The sequence below is a fragment of the Aethalodelphis obliquidens genome, unplaced genomic scaffold (assembly GCF_003676395.1).
Source record: "Aethalodelphis obliquidens isolate GAN/ISIS:26980383/991018 unplaced genomic scaffold, ASM367639v1 scaffold3, whole genome shotgun sequence".
In the NCBI taxonomy this organism is placed as follows: Eukaryota; Metazoa; Chordata; class Mammalia; order Artiodactyla; family Delphinidae; genus Aethalodelphis; species Aethalodelphis obliquidens.
In genome coordinates, this window is record NW_020837947.1 from 29,183,316 (window position 1) to 29,207,388 (window position 24,073).

The 24,073-nt window shown below is 37.3% G+C and overlaps 1 protein-coding gene across 1 annotated transcript in view; it reads right to left on the reverse strand.

Annotated features, from left to right (window-relative positions):
* The window catches only part of EYA4 (EYA transcriptional coactivator and phosphatase 4), a 261,282-nt gene that overhangs the window by 66,652 nt on the left and 170,557 nt on the right, over positions 1-24,073 (reverse strand). Inside the window, exon 4 of the mRNA XM_027079485.1 lies at positions 3,553-3,677. Within this exon, the coding sequence (XP_026935286.1) occupies positions 3,553-3,677 (125 nt within the window). The remainder of the gene's footprint in view (positions 1-3,552; positions 3,678-24,073) is intronic.

Consider the following 24,073-nt stretch of genomic DNA (forward strand, 5'->3'; position numbering starts at 1 on the left):
TTTAACAATTTCACAAGTGACAAAAATTTGAAAGGAAAATCTAGGTTCTAATATAAATCTGCAGATGTAATTACAGAATTAGGATTAAGGTGATGAACCCCTTTAAAAATTACTTTTAAGGAGTAATGTAATATATTTAAACAGCACCAAGGTAGTAGGGTAGGATATTAAGGTGATACTATTGACTCATTTGTATCAGTAAAAACTATCAAAATTATCTTTTTGAAAATCTAAGTTAATGGAAAGATCTTGAAAAGCCACTAAATTAGCTTTTGCTTTTGTCTTTTGTTTTATTATAATAATAATAAACTGTGGCCAGTTTACATGTTCTAAATGCAGAAAAATTTATTATCTGACCAAACACTGGAGGGTCTTTTAACACACTGCATGTTTCCATTTTCCTTAAAAAGCTGTTGCCTAATTATTATTGAATTATTAATTAAGGAAAATATATTGGTTTATATTGCCCCAAATTTACATACATTATATGATTTAAAACAAAAGCTTTGCCAGTAAAGTATTATTATCCTTCTTTTGTAGAAAAGAATTAAAGCTCAGAGAGGTTAAGTAACTTGTCCAAGATGACACAGCTAGTAAATGTAGTGCCAGGTTTCAGATCCATGGTCTTCCTGACACAGAAGTCCTTTTTTTTCCCACATGGTCACACAACTCTTAAACATTTATACTAAGAACAAGGAAAACTTGATGTTTTACACTTAAAAAAATTTTTCTGTTGGATATTAGATGTAAATTACTAAATATTGATTGTATATATTCACTATTGTAAAGTTGCTTATGTTACATTAATATGTCAGAATAGAACAAGAGCCAGTGAGCTAAGAATGTTTTTTACATCTTAAATGTTTAAAAAAAAAATCAAAATTAGAATATTTTGTGACATGTGATAATTATATGAAATTTAAATTTCAGGGTCCATAAATCAAGTTTTATTAGAACCTGACGACTCTCATTCATTTATGTATTGCCTATGGCTGCATCTGAGCTACAGCGACAGAGCTGCATAGATGAGACAGAGAGAGACAGCATAGCCTACAAAGCCTAAAACATTTCCTGTCTGGTTTTTTGCAAAAAAAGACCCTTGAGTGAGAATTAAGAGCAACTAAATTCTGGCAACATATTTTTTAAGTATGAAAAGTATATTTTAAGTGTGGCGTTAAAAAAAAAGAAACTAAAACGATAAAAATTTAAATAACGGGCATAATGGAGTACTTTTCATCCACTGGTCTTATATTCTAATTTAATCTACATACAGCAAGGTCCAGGCAAACTGTGCCTATTCTAACTGCTTGCTTGTAATGCACATTTCTAACAGGTCGTGAGCTCTTCTTTTTAATGCTAGAATTGGGTGGTTCTACAGAAGTTTTATGTGGTTTTGTTTTAATTTTTAAATTTTGATAGCATATTAACTTTTGGTTTGGGAAAAAGTTTATTTATATTATATATATATAAATATAGGAATGTAGTTAATACATATAGTTCAAAACATTTTAAGAGATTTAATATTAATTTATAATTTTAAATGTATAGCTTTCATCACTGGTAATTTTTTAAATGATGGATTTTTAAATGTTAATATTACTTTAGGTATTTTAATTGGAATATTTATTAAAGTCTGTAAAATAGGAAATATCATTTTGCCATGTTATGAATTTAATTTAATTTATGAAAGCCTGTAGGCTTTGGAGGTTGAGTTTGTACAGAGGCGCAATCTGCTTCAACTGCTCATTGACGTGACAGTTGTGTTGAATTATCACTTAATAAACTGATAGAAAAATAGTAGATGCACCCGTTTGTGCAAAATTATGAAAACACTAAGAAAAGAATACTACTGACCTAAGATTAGAATACTAGTTGATAAGAAAAACATAGCCAACTGTTATCAATAAACAACTAAAAGGTGTGTTCATGTCTCCTTTTTTTTTTTTTTTATAACAAGTACTGAACACAGAAAAGAGAGTGCAAACAGAAATAGCAACAGAAAGCAAACCAGAAGGGCAAATCCACACACCCAAACACATGCAGTGTACCATCATCTCTCATACTTGTTGCGGAGGAGGGGGTGTTGCAACTCAGCAACCAGTCTGCAGTGTTTAAAACAGTCATGTTGTCCCCTGAGAACAGGAACAGCATAAGGGTTCATTGTCTGAATGCCTGCTCAGTGTACGAGAATAGTCTTCAGTGCTTGTACTGGTTTCTGACCCTTTTGCCAAAATTATAACTGCATGGTATGACTTTTACATTTTAGTTTATCAGGTATGTTTTAGTTCAGTTAAATATACATACATGGTGATTAGTGACCTTCAAAGTCTGATTTCAGAGTGCATTTTTTTTTTTTTTAAATCTTATTATTTGCACCCAAGTTAAGGTTTAAATATAAATGTTCTTACTCCACAAGTTATCACTAAACAATCTTATAAATTTGCAATCCTATAATTAATTAGCCAAAATTATAGATGCATGTTTAGAGACAAACACTATAAAACAAGGAAAATGTTAATTTACAAAGGGTTTTATGTAAAACATTATTAAATACAGGCAAGTTGCAATCCACACAACTTTACAAAGAAAATTTTAGATTTCACAGTTACTCTAAAATAAGTGGAAAGAGGTGTATCGATTTAATAAATATTTACTGAAAATTTAAAAGAAAATATGATGTGGCAAATGCTGATATCTAATAATATGAATAGCTTACAAATTAAAGCAATTTTCAAGTAATTTTTCACTCGACAAAAACAACTAAATCTACAAAACTTCAAAATAATTGTGAGTAATTGAAAATGCAGCTTATATATGTGTATATATGTATATATATATATGTATAGGCTTTCTACGTATACATATTCTGATGCAAAAATCAGATCGTATTTTCTGACAGGTTGAATGCATTTTATAAAAACAATAGGGTGAAATATTTGAAATAGTTATTATTGTTGCCATATGTTGTGGCATAATTATGAGTTAATCATATGAAAAGGTATCTAGAAAAAATTCAATTCCTATTTTAAATACATGTTAGGTATTTCTCTCTTTGAAAAGAAAATGCAGCAGATATGGACATTTTTCCATTCCCAAAACCATTTTTAAGAAAAACCATTTTTAAGAAAAATTTTGGAGTAGACTTTCTCTTAAAATTCAAAATAAAACCAAAAACTAATAGAATTTCTTTTCCATTTTCTATTTTTGTTGTTGTTGAGTAAGATCAGAGAGTAAATCCTTGGGCCACATTTTTTACATTTTGAAAAATATGTACAAGGGCAAATACAAAAAGGAAGCCTTGCTAAAGGCCTTCAAAATGTTGCTCGGGGCTATCTATTCTTTCTGAATGCTTCCAGCTATAGAGGAGGAGCAAAAATTTCAAGAAAATCAACAGAACAATAAATAATCCATTAACTATATATTACTTGAGTATGATGCTGTGATGTTATTGCTTATGAGATATAATATTTATTTACTAGCAGATTCCTAACATGTAAAGCCACAACGAAGTTTGAAATGTGATTCTGGGTGTCTTCAGGGTTGTACACTTACCTCCTGTCCCGTTTGTGGTGACCGATGTGCTGCTGAGATTAGCTTTCTCCAGTTTGGAGCTACCAGGAGTATCGCCACCTCCAACAAGAGGATGAGGACTCGCTAGGTCCTGCATTTCCATAGACCTGTTGGAGCAGGAAGCAACAGAGAAAAAGTTGAAATTTCAGCAATGCTTTCTTAATAAACTCTGTATATCACTCTACTGAACATGCAGGTGATCTCACAATAATAGGAATTGAAACCCACAGCTAAGACTTTTTGGTTAATCAGGTGAACGTGACGGTCCATTAAAAGTTAATAAATAAGTAAAGCTTCCATGATAGCTAAGCTTCCTCATTTGTTTGTTATTTGTAATAACCATACAAAAACTCAGATCTACAGGAAGGAATGAAGAGTGACAGAAAGGTAAATTTGTAGGTAAATACAAAAGATTATCTTATTTTTCTCTTAATTCATGAAAGACAGTGAACTGTGTAATTTATGATATAGGATAAAAGTATATGTGACAACAACAGCACAAAGAATAGTTGCCAGGGGTGGGATTGGGGTGGGGATGAATAGGCAGAGCACAGAGAATTTTTAGGACAGTGAAAATACTCTGTATGATATTGTAATGAAAGATGTATGTCATTATACATCATGCAAACTCACAGAATGTACAGCACCAAGAATTAACACTAAGGTAAACTATGTACTTTCAGTGTAGGTTCATCCTTGGTAACAAATGCAGCATTCCGGTGAGTGATGCTGATAATAGGGGAGGTTACGCATGTGCAGGGCAGGGGGTAGATGGAAAATCTCTGTACCTACTGTTCAACTTTGCTGTAAGTGTTAAACTACCCTGAAAAATAAAATCTTAGGAAAAACCAAATCAAAATTGGTCATATGCAAATAAAGCAGTGGTTAGTGAGAAATTTATATCTTTAAACGGTTACATAAGAAAAGAAGGGTTTAGAATCTGTGATCTAAGTTTCTACCTTAAGAAACCAGTGACAGAAAGGCAACTGAACCCAAAGTAAGTAAAAGACAGGAAACAATAAAAAGCAGAAATCACTGAAATAGAAAATCTATGAACAACAGAGACAATTTACAAATCCAGAAGATGATCATTAGAGATACTGAAGATATTAAAAAGGATGATAAGAGAATATTATGAACAATATTATGCCAAATAATTCAATAATTTAGATAAAATCAGACTTTCTTGAAAGACACAAACTATAAAAACTTATAACAACTTTTAAAAACTGTCCTATACCAATTAAAGAAATTGAATTCATAATTAAACATTTAAAAAAACTCCATGGCCATATGGTCACATTAGTGAATGCTAGCAAACATTTAAGGAAAAATAACAGCCATCTTTCATAAATTCTTTTAGAAAAAAATAGGAGGTAACACTTTTCACTCCACTGTAAGAGACCAGAATTACCCTGATCCAAAGTCTGCCAAAGGCAATTCCAAGAAAAAAAAAATTATGGATTTATATTTCTCATGAACATAGATGAAACAATATTTCAAAAACTATCATCAAATAAAATCCAGCAATGAAAAGGGTAATATATGATGACCAGGTGTGTTTTATTCCAAGAATTCAAGTTGAGTTAACACTTAAAAATCAATAAATGTAATTCAATATATTAACAGAATATACTTTCAATGGGTGTAAAATGCATTTGACAATATTCATTATCCATTCATGATACAACTCTCAGAAAACTAGGAAAAGAAGCATTTGCCTCCCATATGATAAAGACCATTCTTGAAAAATCTACATCTTATGTCATGATGAAATATTGAATGATTTCTCATTAAAGAAAGATCAGAACTAAGGCAAGAGTATCTCTTTTTCCCACTTCAACACGACATTTTATTGGCACTCTTAGTCAGTGGGAGAAAACAAAAATGAATAAGTAAAAGGGGTAAAGCTTAGAAAGAAAAATTGTTAATTCAATAAAATAGTTAACTAATAAGGACCTGCTGTATAAAAAAAACCCTGTTAATTCACAGGTAACATAATTGTTTATGTAAAATATTCTGAGAAATCCATTAAGAAAAACCCTATGAGAACTAATGGGTGAATTTACCAAAGTTACAGGTACAAGGGCCTTGCCAATAATAAATAAAAACATGAATCAAAAATATCTGAAACATCAGTCAATGCCTTTCTAGTTCAAACATGAACTACCAAAACAGTGGCTGTTCAGGAGGTTGGAAGTTGGGTTATTCACAGTCCCGCTCCAGCTCAACTCAACTCCAAAAGGAATCTGAATGCTCAGACCCTTGTTTTCACAGTCAGCCAGAACAAACGACTTAGACACTTTGGGAAATAAAACAAAACAAATACCATGCTTCAGTCTCTACTGAGTTTCTGTACACAATCTTCAGAAAACTATAAATACATGATTTTCAGAATACTATAAATTATTTTTTACATAATGTTCAGAATGACATCTTGAGTCATAACAAGAAGCAGGAATATATGACCCATAGTAGAGAGAAAACACAGTAAATAGAAACAGACCTGTAGATGACTCAGGATTTGGAATTAGCAGACAAGGATTTAAAAAACTATGGTGTATATGTGAAATAATTTATAGGAAAAGATATGTACACAAGGTATAAACATATAAATATGCCACGTATATAGATATATACATATATGGCATATATACATATGTGCCATATATATTTTATATGTATGTGTAATTATGAATATAACGTGTATGTATTACATCTAAATATCGCATATAGAAAAAAATGAAAACTGCAAAATAGAGCCAAATGAAAGTTCTAGAATGAGTATTATAATATATTAAATAAAAAAATAGTCTTTGGATGGACTTCAAGGCACTGCAAAAAAAAAAAAAAAAAAATTCAGTAAATCTGAAACTGGGCCAGTAGAAGTTATTCAAACTGAAGCAAACAGACAAAATATTGGGGAAAATATTGAATAAAGTAAAAGTAACCTGTGGAATATTATTAGAAAGCAAGAAAGGGAAAGAGACAGAATAATTTCAGAATAAATAATGGCCAAATTTGATAATAAACAGCAACCCATAAAGCCCTGAAACATAATAAATGAGAAAAAAAAAAAGAAAACCAAACCTTACACATTACAGCACATTACATTCATACATACATTCGTACATACATTCATACATACAGCACATTACAGTCAAATTCTTAAAATAAGATAAAGAGAAATCTTTATAGCAATCGGATAAAAAAGACACAGAGGAGAGGAGAATAGTAGGAACCCCCAAAAGTATTATCGGTAGCACACTCCTGATAACAGGCTTAATTACGGTAAACAACGAATGCTCATGATTTTATCTTCTCCTACCGAACCCACCCAACAGAAATATTTTTAGTTTAATTGAACTAATAAATGAATAATTGCTTATTACATGCAAAGTACTGTCACAGGTGTTAGGCTTGCTAAATGGAGAAACCATGGTCCTACCCTCAAAGAAATTTATGATCTAAATGAGAAAGCAGATCCTATGCATAGAAAACTACAGTACATTAAGTATCCAGACAGAGCCTGGGGCCACATCCTGGACAAGGTCATTGAGAGCTGCGTTCCCTCCCTCTGACCAGAGGCTTGTGGGGCTTGGGAGACATATGAATAGGTTTTTCCAGCTTTACCACGTGTCCACTACTGGGTTATGCCTGAAGGAGTTGCATAGAAATTCGATAAGTGGTTGGGATAAATGCTGCGTAGAAGGTAAGAGGCTCCGTAAGAGTTAGGAGGTGGATGGGGCCCTCAGAGGGGAGCATTCAGGAGCAGAGGCCAAAGCAAGACAGAAACCTTTGGCCAGAGAGGTTTCATCACACTAAGTTCATTTTAGGGTGCCAGGGGAATGTGCTGTCAAACTTGAGGAGTTTATCCCTCTTTTTTTGTTTTTCTGGGTTTTTTTGACCGTGCCATGCGGCATGTGGGATCTTAGTTCCCCGACCAGGGATCAAACCAGCGCCCCCTGCAGTGAAAGCGCAGAGTCTTAACCACTGGACCGCCAGGGAGTTTATTCTTGACCCACAGGCAATGAGGAGGCATCGAGGGTTGTTGATCTGGGGAGGCATGAAAAAAATCCGTTGGAGGATTGATGTTAGCAGTGGTTGTTGGCGCACAGGGTGCCTGCGCCACAGGATTACTAAACCCAAGATGGGTCGATGGGAGATTATAGAGGCGAGTTTTCTAAGGAGTAGGGCAGGGAGTGTTGTTACTATTAATACTGTGAACTTACTTAAAGAGTCTAGAAAATTTTCTCAGAAATTGTTAGCTGGGTTTTGATGAATTCAAAGAAGGGGTTCTAGGGGAAGCATCTAGTTGGTAGTATTACTGAAACTGCAAGGTAGTGTAGGGGCTCACAGCCAATCTGAGCCACATGCAACGTGAAGAAGGAAAATCAGTCAGGAATGAAAGGATGGAGCCCACACTACAGAGAGGAGCAGGAATATGTCACTCCTGGAAAACAAAAGAAAGATAGCCTTTGTATCTTACATTCCAGTTTCCAGGAAGCCAAAATGCAATTATCTGGCTCTGTACAGTAAGTCTCCTTTGCTTGAATTTATTTTAATGGGTTGATATTTCTTACAATTAATAGAGCCTGTAGAGAATAGGCATGCATTATTGCTATAAACCATACATTATTGCTATAAACTATAAACTATACCGTAAGGATATTCCTGTACTTCCTTTTGTATGTTAAACTTCAGATTCTTTTTAAGTCTAGTTCATACAATATGTAACATATAAAATATAAAGTTTACCTTAGAGTTCAACAGCAGAAAATGTTTAACAGCTACCAGTTTTTACTGAGTACATATTGTAAGACACAGCCTACGCTTGGTACTTCAAATATATCCTCTCTGTTAATCTTTACATTAACACACTGATGTGCATATTATTTTCCATATTTTATAGATAAAGAAATTGAGACTCAGAGAGGATATACAGCATGCCCAAGAAAGACCTCATAGGTTGAAAGTAGCAGCACCAAGACTTGAACTCAAGTCTATTTGATGCCAGAGCCCAGGTTCTTTCTGTCACATTATATGTTTCCCATTTTTAAAAGTGGCTTTAATTTTTTCACACTGTGAAACCACAATTAGGAATGCATATTCTTGCAATAAAACATTTTGAATGGTTTTCAAAAACTACTCAACTCAATATAAGCTTCTACTCTGACAAATCTACATTACCATATTTAAAGGAGACCCCTTTCTAAATAGCACAGAGAATTATATTCAGTATCCTGTGATAAACCTCACTGGAAAAGAATTTTTAAAAGAATGTATATATATGTATAAAGGTGCCCCTTTTTATCTTCCAAGATGTCACTTTCAACCCATGTCATAAGGCCATGTGAATACTAGCATCTTTCTGGACAATATAAAAAACAAACTTATCCATAAACACAAAAACTCTTTAAAAAAAAAAGAAAAGAAGACTTGCAGGTCACATGCAGCTGTTTTCTTGCTTCTTGTCTGCATTCTTCTGTAGCACAGGTGGAATTTATTTCTAGCAGACTTAAATATCCTCTTCAAACCCAAGGAAGAGCATGCTTTATACTTGTGCATTTAGTCTCCTGTAACTCAGAAACCATGATTCCTTCTGCACAGAGCCTGGTAATGAGTCATAGACTGTTTATTTACAGGCTGAGATTCCACCAATTCTTCATGACCCAAGAAATGAAAAAACATCCTAGACTTTCAAAGGCATTCACTCCCATGCCAGCTTTTCTCTTTGCATAAAGTGTACAGTGTGTATGCAGGGCTCTGTGTCCCAAGCTCTCAGAGTCTGCCTAACTAGCCAATTTTCATTTGGACCGTCAGAATGCATTTAAGGGCAAGAGTTCAGGTATTTGCTTTACTCATAACTTCCTTTTTTATGTAATATAAGCCTTTTCATCCTCCTTAGCTGAAAAATTGGAATAACAAAATCAGCTTTTACTTAAATAATGAGAGTATAGGTTGCATTAGGGTAGGGATTATTTTCTATTCATTGCTTTTTTCCTCTACACTTAGAATTGTGTGGGGTACTTAGTGAGTGCTAAGGATGAATAATAAAATAGGAATAGGAAAAATGCTGATGAAGTGATTTGAGTAACTCGGAGTCAAGAGTACTCTGGTTCAACAAACACTGCTTGAGCATCCAGGAAGTTCAGGGACATTTCTAGGAATCCAGAAAGTATCTTCTGAGAGCTTGGAGGCTAGTAGGAGAGCAAAGGGATGGGTGGAGGGAGACGGGGATTAGCACTGTGATGTCAATGTGTATGGAAGGTTTCATATCTGCATGTGCAATGTTAGAACTCCCAAATGAGTGAGGTGTGTGTGTGTGTGTGTGTGTGTGTGTGCGCGCGCACCCATGAGCGTGCAAGAGGGTGGGGAGGAAGATGCCCTGCATGGATACAGAAAACCACTGTGTGAGAAAAAATATAATAAAGCCATTTGGTCAACTTAGATTGGATGAAAGTCATAGGCATGTCACTACTGGGTGCCAATTCCCACTCTCTGGAAAAAGCACATCCGTCCACCTTAAACCAACACATTTCAGATTAGGAGCCAAGAAACCCTTGTCCCAGCTGCAGTCCTGAGCCAGTTTCTCCCCTGGCTCAGTTAGGCTGGGAGATGTGGATGCTCTCTGCTGCACGGTGTCTATGTCACTGATCAGGTGGCCAGACAGTCCCAGAAGGAGGCCCTCACTAGCCCATTTCAGCAGACATCATCAGAACTGGGCTCTGCTGCAGAGAAAAGGAAATGTTGGAGGAAGAAAACCCCTATCAACAAGGATCAGGGAAGTGGGCCATGAATAATGGGAGCTATTCTTGCAATTTGTCAGTGACCTCATGCCTGTCCCTGAGGCCAGCCTGAATGCTTGCAGTGCAAGTGACCCATCTGCCAGAGTGACCTCAGGCCCTGGAGTAACAGCAAATAAAGCCATGGACACACTGTTCTCTGGACACTTTTACAGTCCTTCCTTTCCAGGGCTTCCTTACAGATCTAGACGAGTCCTACAGCTCTGGCCCTTTCTTCACTACGACTCTTAACAGATTATTTAGATAAAACATGGTCTCCCCACCCAAAAAATGTGAGTAAATTTTTAAAAAGTGTATCTCTAAAGCATTTCTCTAAATTTAGGTTTTCAAAGCCCCCCCCCCTTTACTTTGAAAACAAAGGAAAAAAAGCCCAATGAATTCTCCAACCGTTATTTGAATAGTACAGGACTCAAGTTTCTGTTAGATCAGTTACAAACCATGGTTAATGAAGCAGGAAATTATTTCCCTCCAGTAAGCAGAAGAATAAAGCCATACGGCCACAATAAAAACATCTAATACCATTAATTATACCAAGAAATATATAGACTCTTTTTCTAAGGAAAAAACTCTACCAGTAAGGATCAAACATTTTACTGGATGATTGAATGAGGGTTTTTCAATGCTAGAATGTTGAATTGAAAAGAGCAAAGCATTAGCATAATGTACACAATAAAGATAGCTCCCTATGAAAATGATGGAATTTCGGAGTCTTGAGGGACATTCAATGTCCTCGAATGCAAAAATACCATTTTATGCGCAAGGCTGGGAGTACTATGTTAAGGGCCTGTACTATAGGCTGAAACCTGGGTTTTAAACTCCATCTCTATCACTTACCAGTCAATGGACTTTAGGCTCAAAAATGGAGTTAATGATACCCACTGGAGGGTTACTGAGTGAATGAAATAAGATCACGCATGCAAATTACACAGAATTTGGCACACAGTGTATCTTTATGAATGTTAGCTATTACCAAAGTCACTTCTACAATGCTGTCAATAAATGTCTGATTTGTCTGTTTGAAAACCTGTAGTATCAAGAAAATTGTTTTCTTAAGAGGAAGCCCATTTCATTTTCCACTCACTTATTAATCAGAAAGTCTTCCATACATGGTTTCCATGCAACTTTGGTCCTGGAAGAAATTTAACCCATTGACATGGGGTAAGTCTAAACTTTCTTTCCCATAACTTCCCTTCAAACCTCAAAGAGGAATGTCCCAACTCAGAGCCTTAAAGGTGCAAAACATGGCAGGAATATTAAAAGGATCACTCTGGACCCATCAGTATAGACTGAAGAGTACACTAGCTTTGCTATCAGACCCATCAGTATAGACTGAAGAGTACACTAGCTTTGCTATCAGACACTTTACAGTATGAACATACACTGAAACCCAGCCAACCAAACCCCTATGATTTGTCCCATGTAATGCTTTACAGCCCTGTTTTCTCTCAGCCACAACACATGCCGTTGGCATTTGGAACCTAAGTGAACAGCTTTTCATATGTTCCTCTTAAATGCTATCTTGTTGGATTGAGTCCACTGTTTTATCTTGTCCTGTCAGATTCTGATTCTGCTGTTCCAAGTATTCTTTCCCTGTGCCATGACACCCATAAACTTTCCTAGCATGCGCTCATTGCCAAATCACAATAAACATGTTGAACAGGCCAATGTCAAGGACAGGTCTTGAAGAAGGCACTAGAGTTATATCTTTAGATCTATATCACTGGGAGATAGTTATTGAGCTAATAGCAGTACTATCTTTCAGTCTCTATTTTTCTGTATTTTCCTCATAAATATATCAAGAGCCTTTGAGACACACGTTGTTGAATGCCATATGTGCTAAGTATAATGCAGGCCTTTGTTCCTCTTTTCTGGTATTGCTGTCAGGCTATTCTGGCATGGCTTTTGCTTAGAGAACTTATGCTGGATTCTCATGATCACAGTCCTCTTTCTAATTATTTATATTTAGTTATCTAAGAAGGTAATTTTATTTTTTTGAGATGGATTTCAAACATTTTAATTTTGAAAATTTTTATTGAAGTATAGTTGATTTACAATGTGGTGTTAGTTTCAGGCGTACAGCGAAGTGATTGAGATATACATATATATGTATATATATACACCTATATATGTGTGTACAGTGACGTGATTCAGATATATATATATATATATTCTTTTTCAGGTTATTACAAAATATTGAGTGTAGTTTCCTATGCTCTACAGTAGTGGATCCTTACTGTTTATCTATTTTATACATAAAATATATAAAATATCTATTTTATATATAGTAGTGTATATATGCTACTCCCAAATTCCTAATTTATCCTCCCCACCACCTTTCCCCTTTGGTACCCTTAAGTTTGTTTTCTGTCTGTTTCTGTTTTGTAAATAAGTTCATTTTTTATCACTGATCTAAAGTTTATTGTGTCACACAATGAAACAATGAAAAAATGATTTCTCTTTAGAAATCTGATCCTAAAATACACATATGGCATGTGCTTTATTAGATAACAATATGGATGGGGAAGGAGGAACAGGAATCTAAGTCTATGATCTACTACTTAGGAAAAGTTAATGGGTGTGTGTGTAGATGGTTTTCCTAATATCTTCTCAGGTTTACACGGCTCTCGAAATAACACTGTGAGTCCTCCACAGACAGGCATTCTGTACTCTCTCCCTTTCTATGCCAAGACATTCTGTATCTTTATGAGGTTACTCAACCCATTCACTTTGAAGGCAAGGAAGTTAGCACCTGCCACGGGGGATCAGAATGTGAAATGTGAGGAGGGAGCCCTGTGATAAGTGCCTGACCTTTTACCAAACAAACAAAAAAAACCTCTAAGAAAACAATGAAGAAAATGCAGTAATATACCAATATACCAACCAGAGTGTTGTGCCGCTCTTAATACAAGCAATTAAAGTTCCACTCCACAGGAAGCAATGGTTGCTTCCTGTGTGTAATTCACAGAACAGCCAGCAATGCCAGGAGACATCAGGGAACTCCCCCACTGCCCCACCCTTATGACCCCATAACATGATAGTCTCCACTAAAAAAAAAAAGTCAAACAGCCATCTTAGTGATAGGAACTTGGGGCCCACTGCTCATCTGACGTAATACTTCACGGAGCAGGTCCAAACACAATGCAGGGCCCTTGAAATCAGCAGGAGCTCAGCACTCCGATCCATGCCAAAGAGCAAGATGAGAAATGGGGCTGGTATAAATATTCATTGGGAAGTTACGGCCAACCTCCTTGTGCTGTGTGTTTAATGCAACTCAAAACTGCTCCACCTGGTCCCTTCTGGCTCCCTCATGTCTACCAGGGGCTGGCAGCTGGAAGGCAGGCTGAGCTTAGAGATCTTTTAATTTGCTGTAGCACCAGAGGGACAGGCAGGAGGGATGACAATGCATATGCTGGGATTCAATTACAGGGCTGTCTTTTTCCCAGGTGGGAGGTAACACTGACTGCAGAGAATTCAATGCTTCATCTGTTAAGGTCCCTTAGGAAAAGATGGGTGGTTTGCAAAAGCTGGGGGTGTGGAATAATGCTCTATGGTCGGCCCTCAAGACAAAAATCTTGGCAAAAATTATCAGGCAAATTGAATGGTATTTTGTTAGGCTCACATGCAATCTTTACTTTTCTCATTTTCCAAAGCAAAATTATTCTGTAAATTCTGCCTAGAAAATACAGATGGCTGCTCCTAAATTCTGAAATCAGTTGATGTGTAGCCTATAAAATGTAGGATGAGAGAAGCTTTGAGATCACTGTCCCATGAGTTTCACTGCCAAAAAGGTGTTTAAATATTGCATAGAGTTAGATGTGTTCCAACCATGAACATTTAAGGGGAACACACACTGTTCTGAATTTAAAGCACTGAACAGTTCCTAAAAGCTTGACAAAAATAACTACAATGTATTTTTTTCTTTACAATAAAATGGCATAATGGCATTACTCTTTAGGACCCTAAACTCAATAATCTGTTGTAGTTTGTTGGGGCTAAAGGGGGAGGGTGTGCTTCTTATTCTAACTGCTACAGAGCAAGGTTCACCAAATACATAAGTGAGGTTGACTAGTGTCTGCTGGATTATTTCTCTATGAATAGTTACTGCGCTACTAATTACAAACCAATACTATCTATTTCTTAGAGTAGATCTATCTGTGCTATTACTTGGGCAAACCTCCTAGGTGGATGGCTTCATTTTTATTCTGTATTTAAAAGGAAAAAAGAAAGCTGCATTTGTTTTTATCTCTCAATTTCATGCTTGCCCTAGGACAGCCTTTTCTCCCCATGGTAGTTAGAGTGGAGCTTTGCAATAACCAACTCAAACCAAGTTCATCTTCTGCTCAAAACCTTCTAACGCTTTCCCATCGCTCCTAGAGAAATTCCCCAGTTGCTCACCTGGCCTCTCAGGTCACTTCCTTATGTGATACACCGATGCACCATTTCCCTGACCTTGGCTCCCAAGTGATTCCCTCACCCATGGAGCTCCTCCAGCCCATGGCACACCATCTCCCCAACCCTGACCTGCCCATCTTCAAACATACCCAACAGGCTCCTAGAACAGGCTCTTGGCACTTGACGTTTCCTTTCCCTGGAGCACCATTCCCTCAGCCATCCTCCTTGTCCTGTTCCTCTGCTCAGACCCCCCCTATTCAGAGAGCCTTTCTCTGCCCTCCTTATAAAACAGCAACAACCTCACCCAATAATTACCCACTATCCAATTTATGTTATAATTGTACCATTTATACTGCTTTATTCTTCTTCAAGGCAATTATCTCCCCTGACATAGTATATATTAACTTATTAGTTAATTGTCTCTCCCTCTAGAATGTATGCTCATGACAGGAGGGGAGTTTTTATTCATGGCTGTATCTATAGTGCCTAGGACTGTGCCTGGCATATAAGTGTTCAATGTATGAATAGATTTTCCAGTAATTTCAACTGACTAACCTAGTTAGTCCTAGTTACCTAGGCTTGATCACACACCTCAATATCACTAGTTTTCTGTGGCATAGTTTTATTGTTTCTTAAAATCAACTCTCTGATTAAAAAAATACAGTTCAAATATAAAGAACTGTACAATGTGATTGACAGAATCTCTAGTATTTTTTCGTCTTTAAATTTGAAGAATAGAGTAAATTAATAATTATTTAATGAGTGCCTAGCATGTAATCAGGTACTACGTTTTCTATATTTTTAGTAAAAACATAGTTTTACCTGAAATTAAACATTTTCTTATATTCTTTGCAAAATCCAAATTTTAGCTTAAGATCAAGTATCTTAGTATGTTCAGGCTGCTATAACAAAATACCACAGGCTGGGTAGCTTATAAACTACAGAAATGTATTGCTCACAGTCTGGATGCTAGGAAGCCCAAGATCAAGGTGCAGCAGGGTTGAGTTCCCCGGTGAGGGCCCTGTTCCTGATTCATGTTTTCTGCTTTCCCACTGTGTCCTCACATGGTGGAAGTGGCAAAGGAACTCTCTGGAGCCTCTTTTATAAGGGCACTAATCCCATCCATGAGGGCTCCACCCTCATGATCTAAGCACCTCTCAAAGATTATTTCCTGATACTATCATTTTGAGGGGTTAGGATTTCAACATATGAATTTTGAGGAGATACAAATATTTAGACCATAGCACCAAGCAATGAGGTTGAAAGTAAAACTGTTCTATTTTCAGTCCCCAAATATTTTTTGAAGCCTCACTAGAGTATAACATTTAAAATCTCTCCTAAACACACATATACACAGACACCTAAAATTAAAAATAATATTATTTTCTTCTTTAAAATATTTATGAAATTTAACAACTCTGTGAGATTAAAAACAAAAACAAAACAAACAAAAAAAACCCCACAGCTTTGTTCTTCTGCCTTTAAAGTGATTGGAAACTCAAGAGGGCTTGACAAGTTGACTAAGTTCATACAACTGGTCACTGGAAGAGCTTCAACAGAACCTAATCAGCAGCCATGGACTAGACTTTGACACAGGAATAGGTGGTTGCAAAAAAGCACTCCTCTTTCTATTTCCCCCCTCTAGTTGCTATATAAACATTGTTCTTCCTTTCAAAACCCAGAATCTTCAAATTAGAGTCAATGCTTCGTATTTTCTTTCTCACCTCACAGCAATCTTCTTTCCACTTCAATCAGTTTCCAGAGTCTACCTAGATTCACCTCCTCCCAATTCCTAATATAATGGGCTTTTTCTTTAACTCTTAGTTTGGCCCCTCTTTGGCATTTCGTATTGTTAATGACTTCTCCTCAAAATTTCTTCCTCTTAGGCTTATCTAATAATTTTGTAGTGGTCCTGTTGCCTGGCTATGGGTTTGCCATTTTTAATTCATTCCCTTTTACCTAAAAGAATCTTAATTTTTGTTTAGGTATTTATTTCCCACCAAAAAAGCTCAGCGTCTTAGAAAAAGCTAAGTCTACCCTCATTTCCAGGAGATGGCAGCCTAATTCATCTTTCCAGTTAATGATTGTTTCAGGAATCCTAAGGTAACCATATTTGTGCCAAAGAGACCCAAGGAATACTTTGCTGGAGACTTGTGGGTAAGTTCCTCTTCATACTTCTCAGAGAGCTTCCAGATCCAAACTGAATCTTCAGCTGGATGTGAACGAGGGAGCGTGGAGTGTTGATTTCTACCCCCAGTCATTTTATCCCCAGTGGAGAAATAGCCTTAGGGCACATCCAAAACTGTGGAGGGCAGAGCAAAAGGAGACAAAGGAAAGTGATTTCTCCATGAAGTTATTGAGCTCCTGGATCAACCACTCAGAGGTCTTTCTACCTCCGGAATTCCAGTTATGCGAACCAATAAATTACCTTATTGTTTAAAGCTCCATGAGTCAGCTTCTCTATTACCTGCACTTGAAACCATCTTAACTGATACAACTACTCTTTCCTGGTTTCTTGACGTCACATCTGGCCATCAATTTTCAGACTTCTTCATGGGTCATTCTTGTCCTCTTAACCTTTTGATGCCCGTAATCTTGCAGCCTCAGCCCTCATCTCATGTCACTCAGGGAAACACCCTTCTGGGGAATTTCCACACATATTTATGTCTTTAACAACTATTGTTTGTTAATCAATTCAAAATCCCTCCCTCCTCAGCCCTCAAATCTCTTCTAAGTACTGGATCTTATCTACAATGCTCTACTTGTCATCTCCACCAGGATCTCTCACAGACTCTTTTAACATTCTCTGCCCACAGCTAAACTCATCATCATCGCTTTCACACCTATTCATGCTCTTATCTCTAACTATACTATTAAATTGGTCACTCAAATCAGAATCCTAGGCGATATCCTCAAGCCTTCAGTCTTTAGCAGGTTCCTCAAATATTCTCAGTGCTTCTGCCTAAATAGATTCCAAATTAGGAATCTATTTAGTACTTAAATTAGGTCTTCATAATTCTTCACCTAATCTTTGCTACAGGCTCTACATATCACACAGAATCTTAGCAGTTCACTCATTCTTAAGTGTATATCAAGTAGGAGGGGCTCTGACCATACCTTGACGAAGGAACAAATAGTTTCCTGGTGTTTCTATCTTCTCTCCAAATCGTCCTCCAGACAATCATCAGAATTATTTTTCTCAAATAAAACTATAACCACGTGACTTCCCTTCTTAAATTCCCTTCCCTCCCCACTACCCCTCGGGGGAAAAAAAAGTTCTCTAGTGGCTTAAGTTCAAATATTTAACAAATACGTACTACACTTAAGATTCTGGGTTAAGAGCTTTAAAAGAGTGCGTTATGATTTTCTTCTTTTAACAATTGCATAATTTAGGAAAAATATAAGTATCGTCATTCTACTCTGAATCCAAGAAACTGCATCAATTTACTCTGAGCTAGAATATTCTCATATCATTTTTTATGCTCTATCTATCTAGACCTAGAATGATCTTGATCTTTCATCTTATAGTAATGTACAAGAATTCCAGAAAACACATGATTGACTAAGTGACACTGTCAGGTACAGAAATCGCTACTTTTCGGAAGCTGTATCACATTCTTTAAAATTCAGCGATCACTCAAATTTGTTCATATTTCCTTCCAGGTTGTTCTTCTGAAGAAAGGACTATTGTTTATTATCCCCACCATATAGTAGACAATTTTGTACCTTTATTTATTATTTGACAACTATTTGGATGCCCAGGTGCCCTCAGTTTTCCTTTATGAAAAAAAACAAGTCTGTGCTTTTGTGGAGCTTACTTTCTAGAGTGGGGTAGGAGAAGAATATACATCCCCTTATGTTATAACCATCATTCACTTTGAAATGTTGCAGTGGGTTATTTCACCTATTTATAAGACTGGCTACAATGCAGTTAGATTATGAGTGCTATAGATCAGAAACACCAAAGGTGTCCATGGGAGATGTGGCTCAGCCACACAGGTGTAACTTTAACAAGACATAAATTATTCGCAGAATTCAGATACATGGAGGCGAGAAGAGAGGGTATTCTGGTGAGAGGATAAACTTGAGCCCTGGAACACAGCTGGAATGAACACACCTTGGCATGGGGAAGTGGGAAGAACAGGCCAGCTAAAATGGAGAATGTGTGTTGGAGAAGAGAAAAAAGTTTGATTACTAGCATAGCTAGAGCTTTTAAAAGCCAAGCAGTGCAATCTGACCAGGGCGGGGTACTGTAATTAAAGCAGTCATTGTAGGGGCTTAGTCTGGCTAATCTGCATTAATATGGCTTAGAAAAGAGGGAGAAGTTATTGACACAGGCAGGTTTGGACGCCGATGCAACAATTCAGGCAGGAAGTTAAATGGATTTTGACTAAGTTGGCGATGACAGGATTGAAAACAAGTGAAAGGCATTAAGCATATTTTGGTTGGAAAATTACAACTTGATGATCAGACATCTAAGTCAAACATTCATTTATTCATATGTACTGAACATCGCAATTTGAGTTATTAATATTTCTCGAGTATCCAACATATTTACTGAGCACCCAACATATTTACTGAACACCCAACCTATTTACTGAACACCTGCTAAGTAACTACCATTCTACCTGTTAGTAGACTCAAAAGAAAAAAAAGCATGGTCCCCACACTCTGTGACTGTGGTCACAGTCTAGCAAGGCAGCTGGAACAACAGCACAGAACAAGGGCAGCGCTGTGGACATTGGCAGCAGAGATGAGAAGTGATTAACTTTGCTGGGGTTTTGTAATTGCACATGCATCTGTGTGCAGAGATAAAAGAAGGCTTCAAGACTGAGTTCTGAGTGATTCCCCTGGTATCAGGGGGACATGGGTTGGTGTTGGTGAGGGAGTTCAGAAGATGGGAAAACAGGTTTATTCAAAGGCCCGGAGAAAGGAAATGGCCTAGTGTGTTGCGATACCTGCGAGTAGTAAAATATTTCTGCATCCTAGAGATTAGGGAGCAGGTGATGAAGAGCACACAGAACTCCTTCACCTCCGTGATGAGGACGTGAGTTGTAGTCTGCTGGCAGGGAAGAGCAAGTGGAGAGCTGGTAGCAACAGTGCGGTGTGGTCAAAACTACCTTTTAGAAAAATATGCGATGACCACGTCGAGGCTGAATTAGAGAGGGGAAAACTGGAGGGGGGCCCAAGATGAGAGACTATTGACCTGCTGAGGCAGGAGGTGAGAAGAGACCAAACTTGAGCATCATAGGGGCAATGCAATGACGGTCACGCAAGACGCTGGATTACCAGAACCTGGAACCTAATTAGACGTGAAGAGAGGGAAATTTCAGAGATCACTCAGGATTTGAACTCACTGGTTGGAGGAAGGATGGAACAAAAGAGGAAAAAAGAATTGAGGTTGTTTTCAGTGAAAGTGAGTTGATGTGTTGCTTTGAAGAAAAGATTTCCAGGTAAGCAGTGCAGGACCTCCTGACCTCAGGGTAAAGGAAAAATACCACTGATTTCAGTTCTTCAACTGTCCCATGATCTTCTACTTAGGCTTGCCTGCTTTGTTTTCCTCATTAGCTTTTAGATTTGCCAACAGATATCTAGTTCTCGCACCACATAATTACTGAACACCTATACATGCCAGATACTGTCCCAGGCTCTGACTAATAACAGGTATTATTTCATGTTTAATGTTTTGCTTATGAGAAAGTTTATGGATATATATTTTTTTTCTCTAAAAAGGTCAATCAATTCAATAACTGGAAACAACACAAACGTCTGTCAAGAAGTGAATGGCCAAACACCAACCAATACGATACAGCAGCACAAAGGAACGACCCACTGATAGATGCTCACAGCATGGAGGAAAGTGAAAATAAATAGAAAGGAGATATGTGCTTGCAGGAAAATGAAGGTGGGGGAAGTGGAAGGGAGATAGGAAAAATAATTGAGAGGCAGGAGCAAATTTTGGGGGTGATGGATAAGTTGACAGATGATTGTGGTGATGGCTACACTGGCGTACACATACGTCACATCATCAGATTGAACACTTTAAATATGCATGTTAAGTATACCTCAATAAAGCTGTCTTTAAATAATAAAAATCATGAGTATCTTTAAGTGTGGATTATGCACTTATTTTTTTTCTCATTTCTCCTTTCAACTTTTTAACAATATGTCTGTATCCATACAGCAATATTAAAATATTCAGTAGCTGTATCAGAGAATCTTTCTGTTTTGTATCTCTTTAAAGACCTTCTTTACTAAATACATATATATATGTTCAATATATATCTACTGAATCACTTCACCGTACACCTGAAACTAGCACAACTTGTAAATCAACTATATTCCAATAAAAAGAAGTTAAAAATAAATAAATAAATAAATGCCTCTGAGGAAAGATTTTTGTATCCTCACAAGTGGATAGTCGCTGTCACAAAAGAAGTTGACTTTAATTTTCTTCTTTTGCTTTCTTACATTTTAAATGTGATGCTATAAAACCATATCATCTCTGTAATAAAATTCATTTCAAAAATTGTAAAAATTATAAAAAAGCACACTGGCAGGCACACAATTACTTTCCTAATAATCAGGGAACAGCAACTTTAATCAACAATGAAACACTGTATCAAACCCATCAGACTGTCAAATACTACAAATCAGATAAGGTCAAATGTTGGCTAGAGGGTGGTAAAATGGGTCAGTCTCATGCTTCTGGTGGAAATGTAAATTGGTACAGCATATTTGGAAAGAAATATTGCAATATCTAATAAAGTTGAAAATGTGTTTATACCATTAATGGCTGCAGAACTATTTTTCAATTTTCCATTGTTCTAGCTACTGGTGCCATTTTTTTTTTTTTTTTTTTTGCGGTACACGGGCCTCTCACTGCCGTGGCCTCTCCCGTTGCGGAGCACAGGCTCCGGATGCGCAGGCTCAGCGGCCATGGCTCACGGGCCCAGCCGCTCCACGGCATGTGGGATCTTCCCGGACCGGGGCACGAACCCGTGTCCCCTGCATCGGCAGGCGGACTCTCAACCACTGCGCCACCAGGGAAGCCCCTGGTGCCGTTTGTAAAATACTGGAATACTTTTTTGGTGTATTTTGTGTAAATATTCCACAGCTTAGTTCATCCCTCCTAGATTTCTCTGGAATCCCCTCCTGCCCCTGTCCTTCCTCTTTCTCCTCTCTGACAGCCTCACAAACCCTCCAGTCACTTTACCATTCCTGGAGACCCCTTGCCTCATAACAGTGCCCTTTCTCTTCCCCATCCCAACCTCCCCATTCCAAGCCCACATTCACCCCCCAAAAAAGGCTGAGCGGGGATCAGAAGTGCCACCTGAAGAAGACACATCTCTCTGCTGGGATGGAGACAGTCCATCCGTGGGCAAGGTGGACACAGCAGGCAGGTACTGAAGCCCTTACAGCATGTCAGAAGAGGCTATTCCAAGGGCATCTGGCTGAGGTAGCAACACCCAGGAATCAGCAAAGCCAACAGCAACAACAGAGATAGGTTCTAATTTTATAATTCGTAGCTATTAATTTTTAGTGATATATTTTAGATATTTAGTGTCATAAAATGCTTTTATTGATGGACACACTCTGACACTTTAACGTGCTGTTATTAATACTTGTATTACAAGATAAATGCTGAGGTGCTGGCTGTCATTTGCTCTGATACAGCAAACACCATGCACTCAAATTCCTCTTTTCTGTTTCAACTCCCCAAAAAAGTATCCCATAACATTGTTTGTAAGAGTAAACACTTAGAAACTATTTAAAGGTCCATCTAGAAAAGAATGCATAGATTATTAGGGTTATGTAAATACAATAGAATACTATACAATGTTTACAATAAATGAGCTACAGCTACATATATTAATATAAATAAAGAATGTAACGTTAGAGGAAAAAAGTCACAAAACAATGCATGTTGTTTTATAGTCACATGGCGTTTAAAAATTGGCAAATGTATATTATATACTGCTTTTGAATTCATAAATATGTAGTAACATATAATACACTCATGGTAGTGATAATTTCCAAATTCAGGATAGTACTTTCTCAAGGAGAGAGGGGATAGGCAGCTCAGTACACAAGGATCTTCAGCAGCGTCTGTAGTGTGTATTTTTTGATCCAAAGTGAACATAAATTGATGTTAAGATCTCATATAGAGTGTGGGTACAAATATTTATAAGTGTATAAAAATTAAATAGTTTTATTCCCTTTTAAACCAAAAAGATTGGTACCAAAACTATTTCATATTTTCTATTATAGTGTAAAAACAAAAACACAGTCTTGTAGACATATGCTACCTTTAAAACCCCTTTATAATAGAAAATAGTGAACTATTAAGATGTAACAGAGGTGGGCTTCCCTGGTGGCGCAGTGGTTGAGAGTCCGCCTGCCGATGCAGGGGACTCGGGTTCGTGCCCCGGTCCGGGAAGATCCCACATGCCGCGGAGCGGCTAGGCCCGTGAGCCATGGCTGCTGAGCCTGCGCGTCCGGAGTCTGTGCTCCACAACGGGAGAGGCCACAACAGTGAGAGGCCTGCGTACCGCAAAAAAAAAAAAAAAAAAAAAAAGATGTAACAGAGGTGATGAAGGCTGACTAGGTTTCAATTCCAAATTCACACCCCAGCTATGAATTTATGAACATGAGGAAAATGTCCTGGTTAAGCTGATCCTGTAAACATTTAAGCTTTTGATGATGGAATGTTCTTCTAGGAAAACATCTTCTAAAGCTGAGCTGCTCTTGTGCAAATTTAGCCTTAAGCAAAATAATAAACATGGTTTCAATCCTTTCCCATTATGTGATGCCCAATTTCAGAAAACCCTGGATTTTGCAATTCAATTAGTATCACCTCAAAGTGAGGTAGAGCTTCGGGAACACCCACGGAAATATCTCCTAAATCCAAAAACATTAAAATGAAGACTGTCTAGGCCACTCTTGAGAACCATGTTAAATGAAACCTATTGTAACCAAATTTCAGGCATGTGGAATACATTCCAAACATTGTGGCTTGCCACAAGCTCAGTATATTAAGCTTTATCCCAAACGAGATGTGCCTTGATTTATTTAGACTCCTTGGCATGTCTGGCTTCATGGGCTGGCAGTTTGAGCAGCTCTTCTTCCTGGGTTCTTACAAGAATTCTTGGAGCGAAGAGCTAAGCTAATTTGAATGACATTTATATGGAACCCGACTCCAGGTGCAATTATAATCAACATGCGGGGGAGGGGAGTGGGCGGGGGGTCGGGGGGATGAGCTGCTAAGCGCATCTTGTGGGAGGGGTGGGGGAAGCAGATAGCTC